This window comes from Apteryx mantelli, chromosome 14 (genome assembly GCF_036417845.1).
Source record: "Apteryx mantelli isolate bAptMan1 chromosome 14, bAptMan1.hap1, whole genome shotgun sequence".
NCBI lineage: Eukaryota > Metazoa > Chordata > Aves > Apterygiformes > Apterygidae > Apteryx > Apteryx mantelli.
In genome coordinates, this window is record NC_089991.1 from 22440394 (window position 1) to 22463584 (window position 23191).

Here is a 23191-nt window from a genome sequence, read left to right on the forward strand (position 1 = left end):
CCCTCTCACACGTTGGTGGTGGATTGTTGCTGTTTTCTTGCATGCTGAAATCTCTCATTTACAGATTTCAGCTGTTTGTCCTGTTTATTGGGCCATCATGCTGGAATGGGGCCTCTGCTTGGCACACCGGTGAAAAGGGCTTTCAGCCTTCACATAACATAATGCCCCTTTATTCAGACAATGGTTACATGGCTCTAGACACTACTGTCAGGCAAGCATTTGTAATAGTGTGAATTATGAGAGATGATTACTTCACTATCTCTCTGTCATCTTTTGGTGTTAAAACCTCAGTGTCAGAGACATTGCATCAGGGCAGTCTGAGGATGTGAAAGGGAACCTATAGTGCAGTGTAAGGTGTGCTTTTTTCACCATGTGGCAGAACCAATTCTATAGTTCTTCATGCTGAAGGATTCTTTATTAGTTCTCTGAGCAGGGTCACCTAGAGCACTTTGCCCAGAATTGTGTCCAGACGGCTTTTGAATATCTCCAAGGAAGAAGACTCCTGGCAGTAGGTGTTGCAGCATCCTCTATAACAACATAACCATGTCACAAAATACATACATATATACACATATCTACAAGTGCTCATCAATGCCAATGGATCCTCTAATGAGAGATGGACACCATAGAGAGGAGAAAGAACTCAGGAGAGCTGAGAGTACGGTGTTCTCATACCAACAGCTTATGGAAAGCTAAATTATATGCTAGCTATATTGATTTTCCAGTATGTTGGTTTAAGCAGCACAAGGTCGTGATCACAGCATCTGTTTTGTTACAGCTACACTATGCACTCCTAGCTTGTCCAATCTGTTGTATGAGTACTGTGCAAAGGTAGCCACTCAGGTGTGTGTGTGTGAGCATCATACAGGACCTTTATGTACACAATTTATTAATGTATTGCTTGGAGTCCTCCGCCTGTCCTATGCGTTTCAGGGCATATAATTGCTTCATGCAGATTAAACTATATATGATGATATCAAAATGCTATTCAGTTGTTCACTCATTTCTCCTTCAGAGAGGTTTGAAGGAAAAAATGAAGGACTTCAGTGTACACTTAATGATTAAAGACAACCTGTTGACCGACGTGATACTTCTAAATATTTACAGGGGCCTTAAGAAAACATTGGACTCTTAGTACTGTCTTAAAAAAGTAGAGTTCTGTGTCAAGGAACAGCCAATAGTAACTGAGTAACAGCAAAACCAAGGAATCTACTAATTCCTTAGGACTCAAATAAGGAGAATGGCCTTCCTGAGTGCCTGCCTTACAGGGGATCCACAAAACTGCTGCTAGGGGAGAATGGGATAAAGGAAGGAAGATTGTATACAGTTTATTTTACCCAGTTATTGACACAAGCTTGGCCATAACCTGGACTAAGATAAGCAAGGCCAAATGTGTAAAAGAATGGCAGTACCTGACTTTACATTTTGAGAATGTAATTACATTTAGAGAACAGGCAATTTTAGAAGTACAGAAAGCTCTTTCTAACTGAAGTTTTAGGTGAAATGAAGCAGGAAGAATCATGGACTTATTTTGTATCTAAATATGTTACATATAGATTAGACAGCTAATAAAATGAGCAGTTTTCCTGGAGGAAACACTATTTACAGAAACCTTAAGACTTTTAAACCTCAAAATGGTTAGGTCTGACCAATATGAATTATGTATGTTATATAAATTGTAGTCAGTTTATCATGTACTAATAAGCACTGTTCTATAAAAGTAGCTTACTCACATATCTCCTGGGGAGAAAGCCAATTAACAACCTAACGGCTTCTTCCAAAAATGGAAGTGGTTCTTCAAACACATAAAGGGAATGAGGAGGAAGGGGAAATTAAAGACAATCCTAAAAGATATCAAAGCTGACTGCAATTAGTTCCATAATGGATTTTTATGCATGAAATTTGGGAAATGTATTTTGAGTGCTACATTCTTCCCCTTACATAAGATCAGTGGAAAACTTTAATTGGCTGTCCTGTGATGTCCTGACCTAAATACAGAGCAGAAAGAAACTACACAAGACTATGTTTTGCAAGTCTAATATAAAATGAGGTATCATCATAATAACACGATGTAATTAATATGCAACATAACTCAGTCTTAACTGTTATAAAAATCCATTGACTGTGGCCACTGACCTTTTATACATGAAAAACACGCTTCCAAAAACAATGTACTCACAGTTTAGCACTGTGGATTCAACTGTTTAAAAAAAAATGCTATTTTCCTTTTTACCAAAATCTGCAATGTACTTTTCTCTTGCTCATTTTGTTGTCAGCAAGAGGATAAAAGAAACTTTTGTTTCTTGATTACTGTTGGTCTTGGCCACCTCTGAGTCTTGATTCTCATTGCTGGGCAGTATTTAAATCGTAAACCCCAAACTGTCTGGCAGAATGTGTTACCCAAACTCTGCCCCCCAACCCACAGTCCTCCAAAAATAATTCATTCAATAAATCACATTTCTCTCCTCTTCCTGGATATCCAAAACCAAAGATGCCAATGGTATCATTTGTATACTAGGTTTGAAATAACCAAATTTCACTTCAGACATCTCAGTATTCCAGTTGTAGTAGAGGGTTCAAAGATGGAAAAAATCTTTAAAAAGTCTGGTGGGGCATCTGATTCAGTCTCCTGAAAATACAGAGTGAATCTGTATAACATATATTTCACTGCTGCAATCCAGCCTTATTTTAAAGAATTCCAGCAAGAGCATCTGCAGCCCTCTCCCCTAGGAGTTTGTTCTCTGTTCTATCAGACCTCCATACAGGAATGCTTGTCTTCATGTTTTTCCTTACCAGGCCATCCAAGCAGTCCTGCTTAGACCTCCTGCAGTAAGCATCTGCATCAGTGCCAGCACTGGCAAATGTAATTTTGTGTTAAAATGGGCAAATCAGAGACATGCTGCAGCTCTTGACCTGTTCTGAGAGAAGAAAGCCTTCAAACCGGAACACTGATGAAAAATGGAAGAATCAGACTGGAAGATGAATCAGACTGGAAGATGAATCAGAATGGAAGAATCAGACTAGAGGAAAATACAAGCACCCAAAAGACAAAAGGTGAAAAGATGAGACCGCTAGCAAACTATTGAAAACTGTGGTAAAACATATCAACAAAAATAATACATAATAAGTGCAAATTTTTATTACTTTTCCCCTACTCTCTTTTACCTTTGGTCAATTTATAATTTATTCAAGCAAAAGCAAAAAGAGATAAAATGTTAAAGATTCCTGTAAGAGTTATATCTGTGTTGTGCATTTTTGCCAGAGGCGTTGATAAGAACTACTTTCTGATCTATAGTACAACACAACAGCATCCTTTCACGTGTTTAAGTTAACACTGTAACTCCAGTTTATGAACATTTTGGGAACTCTTGCTTTAGATCACCAAATGGAAAAAGAAGTTAAACATACTTACATAGGACACTTGCATATCATTTGCAAGGCTGAAAAATTAATAGCCCCCCCCCACACACACACACAACTTATGCTTTTTCCTCTTGGTTAGCCTACAAAACCGAATCAATGATTTTTTTTCTCAAGTAACATAGTCTCTTTTATTGCCAGTAATATGAGACTGATAGCAAAAGAAAATTCTGAATAAACCACATGAGGCCATTTGTCATTCATAAAGCTCATGCTTTGAGATATGAAGTTCTTTCATTAAAGCCTTACCTTCTGTGATGTCTTAAGACTTGCTGCAGGTTTTTAAAATGAATGATAATTGACCTATTCTGAACTGTCAGCAGTCTGGGAACTTAAAACATGCAGGGCATGTCTCAAGAAATCCAGTTGTTCTCTTTGATCCTAGATTAAAAGGACTGTTAGAAATTTTAGAGCTGTGTAGTTTCTTAAACAGTTTCAATTAATAGGACACTTGAGCTTTATTCTGTGAATGTAAAATAAAGTAGAAAACTCCTTGGAGTTCCCTCATCAGCTATATTCTGTTTAAAAGTACATGTATTGGTTTTATTTCCACATCCTCCATCACAGTCAATAATCCATTTATACCCTTAGGTTTAAATTCATAGGGCTTTAGCTTCACTGATGCTTACCAATAAATCCCAAAATGCATGCATGTCTTGATTTAAGAAAGATATTTTACTTGTGTTTCATACACAAAAACTGATAATCAACAGTGGCTTAAAAAATTAACACTACTCCACCTTCTCACAAGTGTACAAAAAAGAAATAATGGATTTACATTCAACAGTAAAGCTTAAAGTCCACCCTAATAATAGTTGCATTGACATTCACATACACAAGCACAGAATAAATATTTCAGGATTCTTATAAGAGCATACAGCATACATACAGTACTTGAATTTTACATAATGAGTGTTAGTAGGGTCAGCAATTCATAATCTCATATAAAAGTAAAACTAAAATCAGAAAAGGGTGTGTGGGAGGTAACACCAAGGTACTGCACAGAGCTAGCAGGTTAGTAAATCCATTTGTGTGAGGAGTTTGCTTCTGTTTCTTCATATTAGGACAGTTTGCAAATATGTATTCAAAGTGCATATTAATGCAAAAAAAAAAATCATTGTACTTATTCACACATGCAAGAGGCAGCCCCCAAGTGACCCGACAGAATAAAGCTGTTATTGGCAAGTGGCCGATATAATACAGATGTTTCAGGCAATTTTTCTAAAGCACTTTAATAGCAGCAATTTAATTTATAATGGCTCTAGTCTGACTTCTGTTTGGGTTAAAGGGCATCATTTTTTAAACATTTACAGCTATATTTCTTTATAAATAAATATCTCAAACAACAAATAGCATAGTTAACATGTTTCTTTTCTCTCTCTTTTGCATATGTGTTGTGGAAAACCTCTGACCTTTTCAGAGACATAATGTGCAAAATAATGTTAGAGTGGAAATAGGGACACAGAGCATCACAGTCAGTTACATTCCTGGGATGTCAGCCCTGCCCTTCTTACACTCTGAGGACTAGCCTTGCCAGGGTAATGCAGGGCTTTAAGGGACAATATTCCCAATGGCTTGGTAAGAGATATAATTTATGGTATCTTAAAGAGCTGTAAATGTGAGGTTTGATTTGCAGAAGTGTGTACAATACGTCATGTACAGGATTCAGTATTCCCACACAGCTACTTCTCTAGATTTGAAAAGTCTGGTCATCTCCTTTCAGACATTTCCTTCCCAGCCCGAACATCTTGGAACATTTTTGTTCATTAGGTGTTTCCTCTGTTGCATATTTATCAGCTCTTCTTGCGTCTTATAATCTGATCTCACATCACCTAGCTGACATCTGCACACAAATATTTCCAATCAGATAGAGGGTGCACAACATTAAAACTTTTAAACCTGTCTATAAGTGTCATCAAGACAGGAGCACAGGAACCACAGTGCAGAGAGTCCAACCTCTCACTGGCTGTACTGTGAAGATTCTCCTTTTCGGCGTAGGAGAAAGGAAACTTGTGTCTGCTTTTTAGATTCTGAAAACAAGCCAGAGTGGAGAAAAAGAGTTAACACCAGACTTAATAAAGCTTTTAAGACAAAAACCTGTTAAGCAATTTAGACAGACACTGTGAATTTCCTGCTGATTTTCTGAAGTCTGTACATACAGGAAATTTGTTAACAGTAGGAAGAAGTTGGGAGTTGCTACATAGGAGAAATCTGCCATTATTACAAAAACTGGCTAAGGGGGTTCTTTCAGTATAAACCCCTCACTGGTCACTGTTCTCAGTGGTGCTGTTCCCCTTTTCTTTTTTCTCCTGAGTCTTGTTTCCCTTCTTCTTTTTCTTCTTTTTCTTGGTCTCCTCCTTCTTGCCAAAGGTAATGAAGTCACTTTTGTCAGTTTGGCTGTTTGGTGGCTCCTGCCGGATGGAGATGATTGCAGGAGATCCTGGGATAATGAATTTGTCTGGCAACTCACCAGGACCACCTTGTTTGGGATTGCCCGGTCCAAATTTAAAGGTCCAGCTGTTGCTGTTCACACCAGCTCCCACTGGGGGGGACACCTCTCCTGCCTCAGGTTCTGAAAAAGTAAAAACAGCAAGAAAAGCTTAAAGCATCATTAGGCAAGCACTCAGTGACTATCAGATTCCTATTAAAAAGCTACAGCTTTAGCCTGGGTCTATGCTGATTCTGTGGTTGCAACAGTGCGAGAACCTGGATGCTCAGCTGTGTGGTACTGACTGGTTCAGGTCCTGGGCGCTCAATGCTAGTACGCACTGACCCACCCCACATAGTGTTTGGCCCAACACGCTCTGGATCTCATGTGGTGCCTTGAATACAATTATTCTTTATGTTTCTTTTGAATTTGAAGTGCCTGCAATAGAGATATCGCTGTGTTGCAGCCCATCAGAGCGGTGTTTTCTATCACAGTACCCAAGCATGTGTATTGAGTGACCAAAGGTATGTTTGATGGTGCCAAGCCTTTTGGGACTGTGTTAGAGCACAGTTCAGGTCAGAGGCAATCAAACTTGGCAGTGTGCACATCCATGCTGGACCCCTTAGCAAACTATCTTGTCAACTGTGTCCAGGATTCCCCATGGAGGCAACTAGATGGTGCACCCCAGAAAGGAGCCTGAGAGCAAACTAGTATGTATGCAGTGTGGCTGATCTGCAGACAGGGTCATGGAGCAAAAATGGGAGTGAGCTGAATTGCCTGCGTAGAGACACTGCAGAACTCCTTCAACTGGGGTGCAAAACTTGGTCTCAGAAATATTCACAGTCTTCTTCAAGGTGAGGTTCTAACAACCTGTTCCCTTTTGCAAGGGAATGTGGTGTCTCTTGTAAAAGATTTGGAAAATTCTTCTAAACTATGAAATCATATGCAAAATGGGGAAACAGAGAGGGCTAGTGCCAAAAATGTGGTGAGCTGTCAAGAATGGTTTAGAAGGAAAGCAATACTGCAGTGAGTTTGCAAACTGAAAAGTCCGTACTACTATGCTTCTTTTCCTTTTTTCCCATTGTAGTACCACAACATCAAGGCTGAGAAACACTAGAGCTTGCTGACTATCTCTTGGCACTATGAACAGGCATGGCAGAATGGCAGACCACAGTATTATATAGGCAAATATAAAGTGAAGCTCTGTCACCAACTTTAAGCTTGCATTATGAAACAAGATTTTAATCTTACTTCCCTGATTTTTCCAAGATTGAGCCAGTCAGATTGAAATTTTTATGTATGTTGCTCTAACAACAGCAATTTTCTAGCGTAATGAGATGTGACGCACACTGTGTTCTTCTACGATAAGGAAGGTCTTAAAAAGTAGCTGTTTTCTTTTTTCTTAAACTTTGAAAGTTCTTTGTAACTTACAGTAACTCCCAATTTTGAACAGGAACCACATATTCACTTTACCGTATCATTTTATGTACTTAAAGGATTCTGATCTGGGGAAACTGTGATGCTTATGCATTGATTTTAAAGCCCTCAAATCTGATGGGAATGTTCTTGTCTACATTCTAAAAGTGTGATACTACAATTATAGGACCTGTCACACTAGTAACACTCCTGCCTACACACAAATGTTTACAATACTGCACACACAGTGCCAATACCATGGATCTGATTAAGTCTCAACGCCATTGCATTCTGCATCAGTACTGTCTTGTTCCATAGGTAAAGCTCTTCCAAACGAGAGGAGGGAGATCTGCATCACTATGAAGAAGACATGGGAAAAGAGTACGGAGGGGTTTCGCATCACTTGGAAGAGGAGACAGGGCACAGGAAGGAGGAAAACAAACACAGTAGGAATCCTTGGTCTCCCACTGGTGAAGGAGGGCAGGAAGAGGAACCACAGTAAACAATCTAGGGGGAGATCTCCAGTGTTTGCCAAATCAGAAGATGCTAGTCAATAAACCTCATGTACTGACTGTTCTGCACCACTGTAGTGGTAATGAAGTATATTGTATTTGCTTTAGCAGTCATTCCATGAAATGAACAGCATCTCTGGTACTTCTGATTCTTGTTTTATGATTCTCTATTTTCTGTTATGTTGTTCATACAGTTCTCTATTTTATGAAATAACATACATGTCATGCATGCAGACATAAGGCTTTCCTGACTTTAAAACTAAAGAGGACATCTGTATAATATATTTGTCACATGGAATCTTTGTAAAAAGGGGATATGACTATTTTTACAATGTAATGTTTAATTAAGTAATAGAAGAGTCTGTACACTTCTTTTTCCCCTAAGACTGTTTTTGATGATGAAGATTTGACTTGGAGTTTATATTCTTCCCAGGAACTGCTGAAGTTGTTTTAGTGATGTTAACCTAATCTTCCTATTCTCAAATTTCTTTTTTAAGTTATTGTTAACATGGAACTTGCTGTATTTTTTCCTCAATTGCAGCTTTCCTGTAAATTTTTTTATGGCCTTACCTATCAATTTCAGGGCTTTTTGAATGTTTGTTGTTGGTAACAGCTACATCCTAACAAGCCCTTTCCTACCCAACACATTAATAAGAACTTCCAGGCTTCATTTGTGTTTAATAAAGTATTTTGGTCAGGTACATTTCATATCTTTTGTTTCTTTGAAATAATAAGTTACAAAGCTGAACATTGTGTGTCTTGGCTTATTTCCAAATTATGAATCTATTGTCTTTCTTCAGCAATACAAAAATCTGAGCTTTCACATTGTACACAATAAATTAAGCCCTATTTGACAAATAAGATCTTTCTCCTTCCCAACACCACCATGCAGCACTTATTCCAAATAACACTGGCCCAGATCCACTGCTCTTTTCCTGTTGCTGGCAGAGGAACAGCTGAAGGTGCCCTCAAATCAGTTGTGAACTATTGTTGTTCTGGGCTGGGGAGAGCCCTGTGATGGTGAATAGTCTAGAAACTGCTTTGAAGTGTATAGGGTTACAATGCTCTATGGACCACTTGACCGTATTAGGTTGGGGGCAGGACATGAGGCAATGACAATGACTTTGTATTAACCATCTTACCACATAAAAATGGTAACCTGCAAGACCCATTTAAGGATACAGGCATCCTTGAGGTACGGTGTCTTTTCTTTGCGTGAAAACTGTTGCAAGCCTAACAGGGTGCGTATACACGTCTGCATTATTGAAATCTAATTCAAAACAGGATACTGACCCTTTAATCTGGTTCTGCCTAGACAAATCCACTCACCAGATGAAGTTAGTAGCATTTATCACAAATCCATCTGACATAATGCAACCAAACACAACAAACCCATCATATCTACCCTGGAATCAGGAGTCTGTCAACCCAAAAACTAAAGGGTTTGCCTGCATTTTTGTGTTTTTTCCTGGTCCTTGAATATGTTTGTTGTCCTTATAAACTAAGCATATTAATACTCCTTAATACTCACTAAGCCAAAGGAAACTAATTATGCTTACAGCTGTGTGGAGAAGTCACGTACAAAAAGACAGAGACAGACAGAACTTAATGAGTTAATAATCATCGTTTCCTAGGAGTGGAGCTTCAGCAGACTTCTCAGGAAATTTAATTTCTGCTTGATTTACCTGATAACGTGTATGTTTATCTGGATTGGCAGGCTGGAAGGTCACAGTTCAGCTGTATCAACAGTGCTGTATGTTTAGGCATTTCAGATCAAGCATAAACATCACTTACCTTCTAGTTTCCAAAGCCCCCTTAAACAACTGTTCTGTTTCTAATCAGTGGGAATTTAAGAACAAAAACTTTCCACTTAGATGCTATTTTACATTTGACATGATTAGTTATGCTTCTCCTGCCTTTTTTCTGGCTCTTATTAAATGCTTTAAAGCTGTTTATCAAACTTAGAGAAATAGCTAAATAAAGTAAATCCTGCATCTATATTTATACCACTTAATTTAAAATGTTATACTTCTCTTCTTCCTGCAGCTAAGTATGTTTTCATCAAAGTCGACAAAAAAGCACAGTCTGGACATTTTTTGATGTTTCGCAAAGGGTTACTTTGGAGGCTGCTCCCCTCCTCCTTGTCTTATTCTCAAGGAATATGGCAGCCTTCATATTCAATGGCCAAATAATTTATTTTTAAAGTGCATGCATGCAGCAGAGCCCAGAATCTAGGCTGCACCTGCAGCTCCTCATGCTTCTTCGCCTGTATGTGTGCACACTAAAATGAAGGATGAACTTTTCACCTCTTCCATTTTTTTGTGCTCTGACCAAATACAAGTGTCTCAGCATACTTCTGAGAGGGAGCTACAAAAAGATAGGCTGATGTCAAGTAGTTCATATGTTTAGTTGGGAAGAAAGGACATTTAAATTCTCTTCCAAAATACTTATTTTTCTGTCCAGTGACTGTTATCTGAAATGCACAAGCAGACCTAGATGCAAAAAACACATCCTAAACTCAACTAGCTGAAAGCTTGAATCAGTAGGGTATGGTGTCTAGCTACTTTTTCTCTTCCAGAGGCATTTATGGGTCATATGCTGCAGCCTTCTACCTCTCACATGACTTGAAAAGCACACAAATTACAGTCAGTAAGCATATGTTCAACAAGTCCTTAAAAAAACCCAGTGCTATGCAGGTATCATAAGCTCAAAGATCTCAGAAAGGTAGCAGGTTGCAGATGAGATGAGTCGCCCTGCTGAGCACACTGCTTCTCTTTGCTGTGTTCCAAGCAGTCCTGATCTCAGCGTGCAGATTTTTCAAAGACAACCAACTTTCAACTTTCCCCATGCTGGGTACAGGGAGCCCAGGCACAAGGTTTGCCTGGGATCCCTACAAGGAATGGGATCCCTAAAAGTTAACTTTAGTACCTAAACTGTGGGCACCTATTTTTTTTTTTTCTTAGATGTGATACAGAGGATGAGGTTTCCCCATCCTAACTTCAGACATCTAAAAAGCAGGTATCTAATCTAAACTATATAATCTAGTTCTCAATACAGTCTATAGATAACCACCCTCAGGCAGCAGTTCAACTGACCTAGTTTAAATGTCTATTTTTTAGATGGAAAGAATTATCTCTGTCCCTGTCCTCTCTCTCCTGGAGCTGTCTTACCTTGCTTCATTAACCACAAATAATGCCCAGACAGCCAGTTTAAACTAGACAACTAACTTTTGGGTGGCTAATGCAAAGTGTCCTCAGAAGCACTCTCAAAGTGCACACTCAGAAGCAAAGCAAGCAACATCACGGTTTGGGGGATGTTTTACTGAAGACCATGCCAGAGTATTCCAAAAAATGAAGTAGGAAACTAATCTCTTTAACAGTGACAGTCATAAAAATCCTGTTCAAAGATTTGCAAGATAAGGCCACTTTCTCAGCCCTAATCTCTCCATGCATTTAGGCAGGCATTGGCACCATCTGTTCAGAAATACCCGAGTGAGATCAGCAATACCGTAAAGGATGCTTCATTTCCACTCCTCAGAAGGCCACATTTCAGTTACAACAGCAATGATACCTGCACAGTTTGGGTCTTGAATAATATTCTGCTGAAAGACTCTGAAATACAGGTCTGTCACTGAGATTTACAGTGCTGTCTTTTCAAAGGCAATATTTGTGAATTCACTCAGTTGCAGGGTTGCCTTTCATCAGCTTGTAAACCATGTGAGCTGATATGTAAGAGGAACAAAGTCGAAATGCTGAGTGATGGGTATAAACAGTCTGAAACTGAGATGTCTTCTATGGTTGGGGAAAAATGCCTACTCACAGAACATGGCATCATTCAGCCCACAAATCGATATCATATCAAGACTAGGTAAAGAGTGCTGAGTTTTTAATCGCAGTGACAATACTCTCTTTTGAGGAGCTATCTGTGCTTTTCCTGTCCCTGTATAGCCCCAAAGCTACAATCTGGTGTTTACTAGGAACAGGTGGTGCTCACTTCCGATAATGCGAGCTGACCATATATTACGAGTGTCACGTATATTGTCTCTACCTCCTATGCCTCTGCTGCTTTCCTAAAGAACCTTTGTCAGAAGACGGCTAAGTCAGTGTGAGAAGAGATGTGCCCCTGCTGAAGGGGGAGAGGAGGGAGGCATTTCTATGCAGCTCTGTCTCCCTGTAGAGACATTTTTGACGATGTGACATACTCAGCCAAGATAGCAGCTTGCTTTCATTCTGTTCCACCCTTCCCCATTCACCGCTTTGTCTCTGTCTCTAAAAATTTGGTGGCTCATAGACCCAAGAGGTCATTCAGACAAAAGCTTTCAATCAAACCATCTAGTATTATTGAGTTTAAGTGAAATCTTTTTGAACAAATTTTCTAGCCACCAGAACCATGAGCCTAGGAATAGCCCCTGTCATTAATCACAGACCCTTCTGTCCCCAGGTCAGAGTAGCAACACACTTACTAATTAAATGAATTTATTTAAAATGGAGATCAGGCTATAAGCAGGAAACAAATTGCAGAGAAAGCTAGTCCGTTAACCTGATTTCTCTCTTCCCTGACTCCTCTGCCGATGCTGACTGTAGCTTCTGCCTCTGGCAGGCATAATGAATATTCACTGTTATAAAGAGTCTGACATCCTGAACTGATTCTGAAGCAGCACATCAAATGCAGGCAGCATGCACTGAAAAACCCTCTCCGTTTCATTCTGAGGATCTCTGCAGACATTTTGGCTTCACTGATCTTCCCTAAGCCTTTTCTGGATTAAAATGTCCATTTAATCTTTTTTTTTAAAACAACAACAACAACAACAAACCAAAAAAAGCAAGTAAAAACCCATCATCAGCATTAAAAAATGACACATATTGAACTGAAAGATGGGGAAATGATTCAGCCAGAACAAAGCTGAACCATTTTAACTCTCAGTTTGACAAACAGTCTCAGCCATCTCTAAGGACCATGTTAATTTGGAGTCTTAAAGAGAAAACACATAAATAATTCTTGCTCTCTGCCCTTTCATCTGTTTGACTTGTTCTGACTAATGATTAAGAGACAGGATGAATGAACAAAATGAAATCTTTTCCCCATCAAAGAGTCTGTGGCTTTAATCCCTTGCCTGGATTTAAAGTCAGTAACATTAAACAGGGTAATTATAGCACATATGTTGTGTGAGATCCCTAACCCCCCACTGCTCCAGCATCCAGCTACAAAGCAGGGGGCAGGCATGGGGGTCACTTCCAGCTCAGGCTCAGGTTACTGTTCATGCTGACTTTTAAATTTAATTTAAATAGTGATGATCTATCTCATTATAAGAAAACAATCTTATATGTCTGTGTATTAAAGTAGTTTATCTTAGATATCAAGTAGCTCTGCCAGCATATTCTGAGATATATAACAGCAAAAAATGGATTTTCTTGCTAGCACAGACCTGCTGCAGCCAGAGCACAACACAGGGTAAATGGCTTCTCACAGCTGCTGAGCAAGCAAGCAGAGTAAGGCTTCTGTAGCCCCAAGCTCCTATCACTCTCTCTTCACAAAAAGAGGCTTTTCCGCCAACAAAACCATCAACCTTCTCAGATAACATCTTTCTAACGCTGTACCTATACCCACCCCTGCTCCCACTGGCAGAATTTGTCTGTTACTCCCTGCTCAGCAAAAGCTTTAACCTTTTCCTCACCAAACTGAGAACTGCACCTTCATCTGCTGCATCACTGAAACTGCACGCACGCACATCCAGGCTGCTCTGCATTGTCCTTCCAGCAGCAATCAGATGCTGGACTCTAGCGGATGCAGCATACGAATATTTGCATTACGCGCAGGAGCTGTCAGGGGGACACAGCTCCTGCAGCCTGTGGTAGATAGATTTTTGTTTGTGCTTTTGGCAAAGTCTGCAGGCCCACGGTAACAATTTTTAAGAGTTCATACTTAAAACTCGATCATTTTCATCTTATAAATGCCTTGTAAATACAGTATGGGCAGCTAGAGCACCAACCATTGTGCCCTCGTTTTGATGCGAACAGTAAGGCAAACGGCAGTGGGTAAAGCAGGGACATCGGACCCGGGCGGGGGGGGGGAGGCTGCTCTCCCTCTAGCCCCCGGCTGCAGCTACGCGCCCGCCGGCTAGGGATCGCCGAGCCGGCCGGGGATGGCCCTTCCCCTCGGGCCCGGCGGCGGAGCGGCCTCCCCGCCCAAGCCCCTTCCCCGCTGCGCCTTCGCCGCGCCGCCGCCGCCGCCGCCGCCCGCCGAGCCTCCCCCGGGGCCGGCCGGGGCCAGCCCGCCTGCCGCCGAGCCACAGCGGCCCCAAGTCCCACGGTGGAGACAGCGGTTGATGCTTCTCTGAAACATCCCCAGTTCTCCTGCCCCAAATCCTGAATTTCCTTGACACACCTCAAAACCAGGCCGATTTAGGTAGGGACCTAAAAACATGCTTGAGAGCTTTGCTCCATGTATCTCTGTCTACGAAAAACGATCCTTTCTGCTGTTCCCGGGTTCTGCTACGCAGCCCTCAGCAGCATTTGCTCTGCAATTTAAAGTTCAAAATATCAGAAGTTGCTGCTATCTTAACTTCAAGGTAATCTGTTATTTTGTTATATTTACTGCGATGAAAAGCCAGCATTAATTTCATTTTTTCTAATTTTCAGTTGGCAGGAATGCAATTTAGCTTTAAGAGTAACACCTATATAAGTTCCTATATTTTGATATATTAAACCAGCTTCTTAGCAGCTATTATGGGCAAATACATCTTTCATTACCTGCAAACATAAAAAAAAGTCATGCATTCAAAGCAAAACAACAGAAACATATTGAAAAGGAAATGCAATACTCAAAAAAGGTTTAAGTTTGAATATGGACTCTTGTTTAAACATATTTGCTAGTTCCAGCCTTGTCTTCTTTTGAAGTATTTTTTGTTTCCTGCTGTTATCATGTGGTTATTGAATTGATGTGATAGGCCTGCACAGTGTATTACTGAGGAGTCCAGCAGATCTCTCTCTGCTCCAGGAGACACTCAGCAGACAGAAGGATAATAATTCATATAGGTGGAGGCAGGGAAGGCAGTGGGAAAAGCTCAGCTTTATTTTGTGTTCATATTTAGGCAGATTTAAGATACTTTCTCACCTACTCTACATTATAAATCAATTCAGCCTAAGCAAATTTGCAGACCCTTTTGAGGAAAGACCAGGTAGAGTTCGGTAATGGCAGACTGGGCCACCACTCCAGGAGTCAATCTTAGGTGAACAAAAAGGAAGAGAATGAGATTGGGAGGCATATAGGTAGAGCTGCGGATTGTCTACAAAAGTTTGGGATATCATACGAGCCCCTCTGTCTGTGGAGGTCATGTTCTAGCTGCTTTCATTTGACTGGTACTGTGTAAGGGTGCTGCCTCTATGATATAAAATGTGAGATATTGCAAGGAAAGCAAAAGCCATTTCAGAAGCCAGAGCTCCAAACGCTAGGAACAGATCAGTGCACTGCATGCTCTCTATTATAGAAAGCTGGTTCTGGTTACTGTGTTCTGTCAAATTTAAACAAAAATAATTTAATTATTGCATACGAGCACCTTTATGCAAAGGACAACAGGCTCACAGAACATCATAAATCTTGCTATGAAGGGGAAAAGGAGGCAGCACAGATGAAGCAGAGTTTGCTGGCTGGTGCTGCAGCATGTAACTGCATTCTGCATACAGCCCCTTTACATTCTCTGCTAGATGAGCTATTGAACCGAATGCAACAGCACAGACGCACTATCTATATGGCCTTCTCCTGCCACTGGAGGCCACTCTGCTTCTATGGGGCGATCATAGGATCAATAACTTCAACTCCTGTCTGTGGCCAATACAGCCCCTATTTCTATGGCTATCCATGACTGATTCCCCAAAGCAGGAAAACTGCAGGTCAGGGGAATTCAGGTTAGCCTGAAGGGAAGACGGAAGACAGGATTAGATATTCTCTTAGCATATAATCCACATCAGACCTCCTGGTCATGACTAGCATGGTTTTATTCATGTCCATCAATCTTTACAGCTGTGAAAACCTGCTGCAGATAGGCACCTTCCTTTAGCAGAGTCCATATTATGATTGGTGCATAGAGGAAAGAGCCCAGCATGGCTGTTAAAACCCAGTGCTGGTAGGTAAAAGAAATCCAATGTTTTAAACTGAATTATTTAATTATTTAACTGAACAAATTAATAGAAAGGCAGTAACTAAGGAACCCTGCAGCATCAATTTTAGTCTTTCAAAACAGAACTTCATTTTAAACTAACCAACTGGACAACTGCAGTGGTAGTGAGAAGAAAAGGGACACATTTATTTCAGTGCTGTTAGAGGCCTCTGCTTTAAACGTGTGTGTTTAGCAAGAACATAGTAATAGATCACAGACTCCAAAGAAAAGGTCTCCAGAGATAACACTTTTTTTTTTCATTCTATGTTTAGCTTACAGGCTTCAATCCTTCCTCTCGTATATGGTTCTCATCCCAGCAGCCCAAACCATCATAATCTCCAGGCTAGATGACTGCAATGTGAAGCTTTCTGTTTCGGTCATCTTTTAAAAAAATGCACAAAGCTTCAGAGAGCGGAAAATGCAGTGTCTTGTCTCAGAGGTTAGATGCAGCTCTGTGCTCGGAACCTCAGATTTGGAATTTGTTTCCCTGGCTCCCTGTGGCTGTGATCACAAATAAAAGGGTCATTTTACTGTTTTTTCAAGGATTAAGGCTGAAGCTGGCCTTTTCTCTATGTGGACCATAAAGAGGAAGGAAGGGTATTATTGCTATTTAGTTCAGTTTGGTTTCCTTTTCCTCATAGGATTTCTTTTTTTTTTTTTAACGTAAACTATACCATACAGGTGTTTAAAATCAGCTTAGACCTAACAAATCCCTTAGCTGACCTACTCTGGCTAGTTTATTGCAGTACCTCTGTAAACGTTATCCTCCTCTGAAAGCCAATTAACCAAATTCTAACTGATGTCTATTTTCATTCTCACTGACATGGCTGCTAGCCAGCAACCTGGCCTAGAACAGATGTGTTACTTCAATACCTACCACAGAAAGCTGCACCCTGTCTGTGAAGATGAAGATATTGCAGACCTCAGAACAGAATCTGGCAGTTGCAGTCCCCTGTTCCTTGTACAATATGCCCTTCACATTAACAGCCTCCTATCATCTCCCGTTAGGATCATATCCCATTATTTTTCCTTTTTACTGATATGGGATGAATGGAGCTAATATAACATTTCACATCAGCCAAAAAGGAAACTTAATTAAATGTGATGCGTAACTGCTAATACAATATGATAAGCCCCCTGGATAAGTATGCTACAAAATTTCTCCATTTTTCAGAATCCATTAAAACGTCTCTGAGGAAAAAATGGAGAGGACCTTGAGAAGACACTCCACATTCATCCTCTTACTGCAGGAATAGCTTGGCTCTTTCAAGTGGTCTCAAGTCCACACTTGGAGGACTTCTTGGACTGTAGGAAAATCCAAATATTATGTTAATTTACAGTCATCTGTGCTTTAATCTTTTAGAGGAGATTATTTTTGTACTGATGAGATGACCCAGATTGACCACACTGGGAGCTGGAAGTCTGGAACTACTATGGCATGGCTCCAAACCTTCTACCCGTTTGCCTTTCCCTGCAGCTAAAAGGGTCCTCTCTTAAGAGGACAGTACCTGCTTGAACCTTATCATGAAAATCTTGAATTATGTTCTCAGCAGATGTGTATCTGTGTAGCTCTGCTAAAGTTAATAGACCTTTGTGCAGTTATACTCTGGCTCTATTGAAAGATGATTTAAACATATTTATGCACCTCCTAATTTGTTCAATGCTTGCTCCACAGTATATGAATTTGGTCACATGAACTACAAACTGCTAAATGATGCACTGTAAAGACCATGTAATGCTGAAACAAAATATATTTAACAAAGAGATTACCTGAGGGGAAATAATACACAGTTACAGATTTTTAAGATTTTTAAAGTATCGTTAAGTAAAGATGAGTTCAAAAGTGTCGGCTGCTTAAAATGGACGGCACCACACTGCAACAGCCATTTTAAGAAAGGTGCAGATCCCTTCTGTTACTCTGTCTCCAGCACTACACTCTCTTTCTTAAACACTCATCAGATGGTAAATGTAAAGATTTCAATGCTTAACACATTTAAGAAAACTGGGTAAAGCCATCTTTGTTACTTTGTGAGTGCAGTAACCTTTTCAGAATAGAGCCTGTTATGCAAAGACTCACCCTTATCATCCCAGTTTAAGAGTTAATAAATGACCTACCTTATATTTTAATTATTTAGATTTTAATTTTATAGTCCCAGTCAGACTTTAGGCTAAGAGTTGTTCCCTCACTACAGAAATGGATCAGGCTTTTCCTTCCACAGAAGATGATGCTTTACGTTATACTAATGAACCACTCATTTGCATGCTAATGAAGTCTCTTTCAGAAAAGGCGTTACTCAAACACTCTTAGCAATGTATCAGAAAGATATTTTTATAATATGCCTGCCATTTCACTTGTCCAAAGGAAATTTTAAAAGTGGAAGAACTGACTTCAAATGGACATGAAGATCAAATTTGGGAAATGATTTATTACACATAAAGTACAGGGGTTGTCACATCACAACGGATGACTGATAGCAGAGTAAGGAAAATGCACTTTATTTCTACATTACTGCTTAATGGAGGCTGAATTAGAAAAAATTCTTTTCTTGACTAAGTTTTTAAAAATTCACTTTTCTTGTAGTTGTGATTCCTTTAAATCAAACAGCAGGGAGAAAATCACATGCAGACTATATCTGGATTGATATCATAGTTATTTTCCTTCCAGGAAACTTGTCATATGACCAGGACAAGCCATCAGAGAATACAGACATTCAAAAGATCTTAAAAACTATGGAAGCTAAAGGTAATATTGTTTCTTCTTGAATCCTTCCCATGAAAAGGAATTTTATACTAACATCTGGTAGGATCTACATGTAGAATATATATTTAAATATTTAAACACTGAATCTTTTGTTTCCCATTGTAATTTTATGTACATGTATACACATGCATATAAAATTGGTTCATTTGTTTTGAATTGTCATTTGATTGTTAAGGAGATGAGTGACTAGCATCTTAGTTATTCCATGTACACTCTACATGTAAGTGCACTTGGAACAATGCAGACACCAACTCCTGATAGCAACAGAGACTAACATAAAGTAGCAGCCTTCTGTATGCCAAACTGTAATATTGGCACCTCTCTGAATAGCAGCAGATGGGGCACTGTGCAGGGCAGTCCTTTACCAGAAAGGAAGCCAGTGACAGGGAGGATACGCAGAGATTCTTATCTTATCTCATTCTCATCTTATTTTTGGCATAAACTGTGATTTGCTACTACCCACAGTAGCCCTTTAACAGATATGAACATAGATAATGCAAAGACAAAGTTTCTTTCAGCAACTGTAGAAAAAATGAGATGCTTATCTCTAGGGGACAATTTAAGGATTGACTTGTGTTGCAAAAGTGAAGTGAGACCATATTATTAACTCCAAACCATATGCAACAAGGACCTCCTGTAGCAGTCCTTACACTTCCTGGAACAGGCCAAACCTTCTCCCACCTCAAAGAACATCTCATTTCAGATTCTATTTTCCCCGCATCTTTCCTCAGTCACACCACTACCAGGGCAGGTTGTGGAGGAAAGTGGGCTTGTTACATTATGAACTCTGCATCTGGAATAGTAGCTTAATGGGTATTTTGTCCCAGTACATTTTAATAAATGAAGACCACTCAGATTCATGGGATCCTAATGTGTGATGCTGATCACATGTGACAGATCACATGATGACAGATGCATATTCCTGCTATACCAAGGAAAGCTGTTCCTCTCCCAGTCAGGAATGCCAAGTGTCAGGCAAACCAACTGACCCACCAGATCTCCAGGTCTGTCAGATGGCTGCATTTGGTGTGTGATGTGGCAGTGGCAGCAGCTCTTCATTGCAGATGTGTGAGACCTGCATGTGTCAGCAGGGCAGCATAAAGCCAGAAGAACTTCATGCTCAGACTGTGAAACCTGACAGTTCTATAAAAGGGGATTTTTGTCAGCTCTTTCAATGTATTTCCTCACTGGAGAGGAAAAAGGCAACTTCTGCAGCAAAAGGCCAGTTGCCAGAGAATCAACACTACAGCCTGGACACCAGCAAGATCAGCCATTCATTCATCTTGACATATCTTGTTCCACTAAGCACTAGGTGTAAATGGCTGCAATCCATACATTTTTTCATATTCGCCTTATGATCCATAACTGTAGCACTGAACCTAGCTTAAATGTATTCCCTTTATACCAGACTTGAAGAAGAAATGGCAATGTGTGGCTTGGGGTATGCAGCAGAAACACAGTACCACGACAAGGAGAAAAAAGCTCTATTTATATCTTTTCCTGCTGACACATGTAACAGTGAGCACTTCATTCAAGCATACACGCAGCTGCTCAGTGGCTGAAATTTCTGCAGTGGCTTATAGACTAGAGGAAGTGCAGTCAAAGAACATAAACTCTGTAGTGAGGGGAAAAGACAGCTAAAGGATGCTTTAAAATGCTGTGTTTGATCTAGTTCATTCTACTCAGCAAAGAGGCCCACAATTCAGGATTTTGTATTCAAAAACATGTGTGCACATTTACTGAAACTAGCACTAACTTTTAATATCTCTACATGTAGAAACAGGATAATTATGTGTGTAGATCTGAGGCAAGCAACTATCAATATTTTTTGCATCATCAACTACCCAATTTGTATCTCTAGTGAGACAACTCAGTGAACAGGCAAAGAGATTTGTATCTCCATGTGGATGAGCAAATCCACCAGTTGCTTAGAGCTGATGTAACAGCCTTCAGGAGGGGACAATGTGTGGGAGAGAGGACAAATATTTAGGCTCAGTAGCAAATACTGACAAGATCTGTATGACCTACAGTACCTGAGAGGAACAAATGGTAGAGAAGAACTATGATGGCATTACTCATTTTTTTGGACAGAGCTTTTACTTCGGCCCATAAATATTTTTTAGAGATCTATATACACAATAAAGAGAATAAAAGGTGAGAGAGGGGAGGCAAGAAAAATGCCAGCCAAAGAACTGTTTATAAATAGTGACAATAGAGTCTGCGAATTGCTCAGCTGCTCTCCTCTTCAGGGTCCCAAACGTTCATGTAGCAATACCAAATGGTGCCATTTGGGATGATTTTTCCCTTTCCTGAAGAAATTGAGACAAACTCATTGGTCCAAGGCCACATTGGGGCCCAAATTCACCTGTTTAGACAATTACATCTACATCTGCAGGCGAATCTGCAGAGTCTTCTTGAGGCAGTAAACACTATTTTTCCCCACTATAAATAACACAGGAATCACTTGCATACTCCTCCCAAGTATTCTTCACGTTCCTCCCTCCTGAGAACCAGCTTTGCTTTAGTGTTTGGCTTCAGAAGCAAACCTGAATCACCCATTTCCTTCCTCCTAATCCTCAGCTATCATAAACATATAAGCAAGTTTCCTGCTGTTCTCCCAGTAATTCTGCTTTGGACTCAGTATGAAAGCTGTGTTAATAAAGAAAAAACTCTGAGCAGGTGGCACTGCCATAGTGCACTGAAGTCTATACACACAGAATGGAGTCAAACTTGTCCCCTCATGACTATTGTATTTTAATCACAACTAAATAATGAAAGAACATAAATTGCAGCCTGAGCTTTCACATCTAGCTTTTTCTGCTCACATGGGATTTTTGTGTCTCTAGTCTTTGCACCATGGGACTATATCATGCCCATTCACCCTGCCAATTATCAGAAAACTTGTCACTTTACTTAAACATCAGTAGTTAGGTGGTCGTGTGAGAATCTCAGATTTCATGGGGAAAAAAATTATTTTTGACAGTTCATGCATCAGAAAGCAAATAAAAAGAACTCATTCTCTGTTTTCAAAAAAATCAGAGTTTTAAAAACAATCTCTATTTGAGGCTTAATTTTTGAGTGTTTGGCAGCACAGGACAGACCCAATGCAATTTCATGGTCTGTTTATCCATCCTGTTCTCTACACCATCATGAATTTAATAACAGGTGCTCTCTCTTACCCAGGCATCTGTGACAAACAGAACAAGTCATGCACTACTGCTATGGACAGAGCAACTGCCTTCATAAATGTAAATCCAGTCAATGAAGAGCTAGCATCTCAGAATCACAGGACTGAGTCATCAATAATCGTGGTTTACAAGACAGAAAAATATCTTCCGATGGCTTCCTTCAGATCTATGCACTGGTCTCTGGATTCTTTTTCAGGATTCCAGTATTATGCTGCTTCCCTAAAGGCTGTGTGGACCTACACTGCTATCCTGCATAACTGTATCCAGCACATGACCTGAATATGTTTCTCCAGATTAGGCAGTGACATTCTCATCTGGAAACTCTGTTTGTACATTCAGACTATTATCTCAGCATAAAGGTGTACTCCAGTTATTCTGAAATCCCAACTGAATATTTACTAGGATTTACTCTCTCAAAGCCTTTAGAGGTTTTGGTGATTAATACGATTTGGAGCCTTTCACTTACAGCCCCTGATGTACCTCACACAGCCTGGTGGGTCTCTGTCAAGTACTGGGTGGAACAAACCTCCACACAACAGCTAACAGTATTTTTTTCCCCTTATTAACAACCTCAGCAGAGAAATCAAAGATTGAGATAGGAAAGAGCCAGTAGCTGCTAAACATGGTTCTTTCAGGTCAAAGATAAGCCCCAAGCAGGTCTGTAAAGGAGAGCCAAATTTCTACCCACCTCCTCTCCTCTGCAGTAAACAGCAGACCTCACTGCCAGGTGGAGCAATTTGCCACCTTTCACAAATACTGAATTTCTTTCAGCAATCAAATATTCCGCTTACTTTAACCTAGGTTATATATTTTTCATATTTACAAAATGGCACAAAATTGCAGTCTCAGACCACATGTTCAGTATCTGAAAAACCTGCAACGTTTGCCTCTCTTCAAAGTTAATAGAGACCACTCAAAGCACAAACAATCCTCTCGTCTCCTCAGCTTCCCTGTGAATGTAGAGGGGCTTTGTACAGAGACTGAAAGGACACAAACTCAATATCTGGCAGAGCAGAAAGCAAGCTCTGCTCTATTACAGTATCTATTCATCAGCTTCATCAGCATCTGAGCTGATCTTAACTACTAACCCAATATATACAAAGTGAATAGCTTTGCATCCAAAACTGAAGATCAAAGATATAAAAAATTAATATTTCAGCATCAGCACTACGTATTGGACATTGACTTGACTGGAGTGCCAAAGCTGTTGTGGAAAACTGTATTTATACATTCATAATAATCAATACCATTGGAGACAGCTCCATTCTTTACCAGTTGTTACTTCCAAGCAGGCTATGGCCAGTCCTCTCA

The 23191-nt window shown here is 40.0% G+C and overlaps 1 protein-coding gene across 1 annotated transcript in view; it reads right to left on the reverse strand.

Moving 5' to 3' along the window:
- Positions 1–4076: 4076 nt before the first annotated feature.
- Positions 4077–23191, reverse strand: part of LOC106487092 (protocadherin alpha-3-like) — a 103814-nt gene continuing 84699 nt past the window's right edge. The window contains exons 4-5 of the mRNA XM_067305094.1: positions 5891–5992; positions 4077–5450 (exon numbers count right to left, since the gene is read on the reverse strand). Of these exons, the coding sequence (XP_067161195.1) occupies positions 5380–5450; positions 5891–5992 (173 nt within the window). The 3' untranslated portion in view covers positions 4077–5379. The remainder of the gene's footprint in view (positions 5451–5890; positions 5993–23191) is intronic.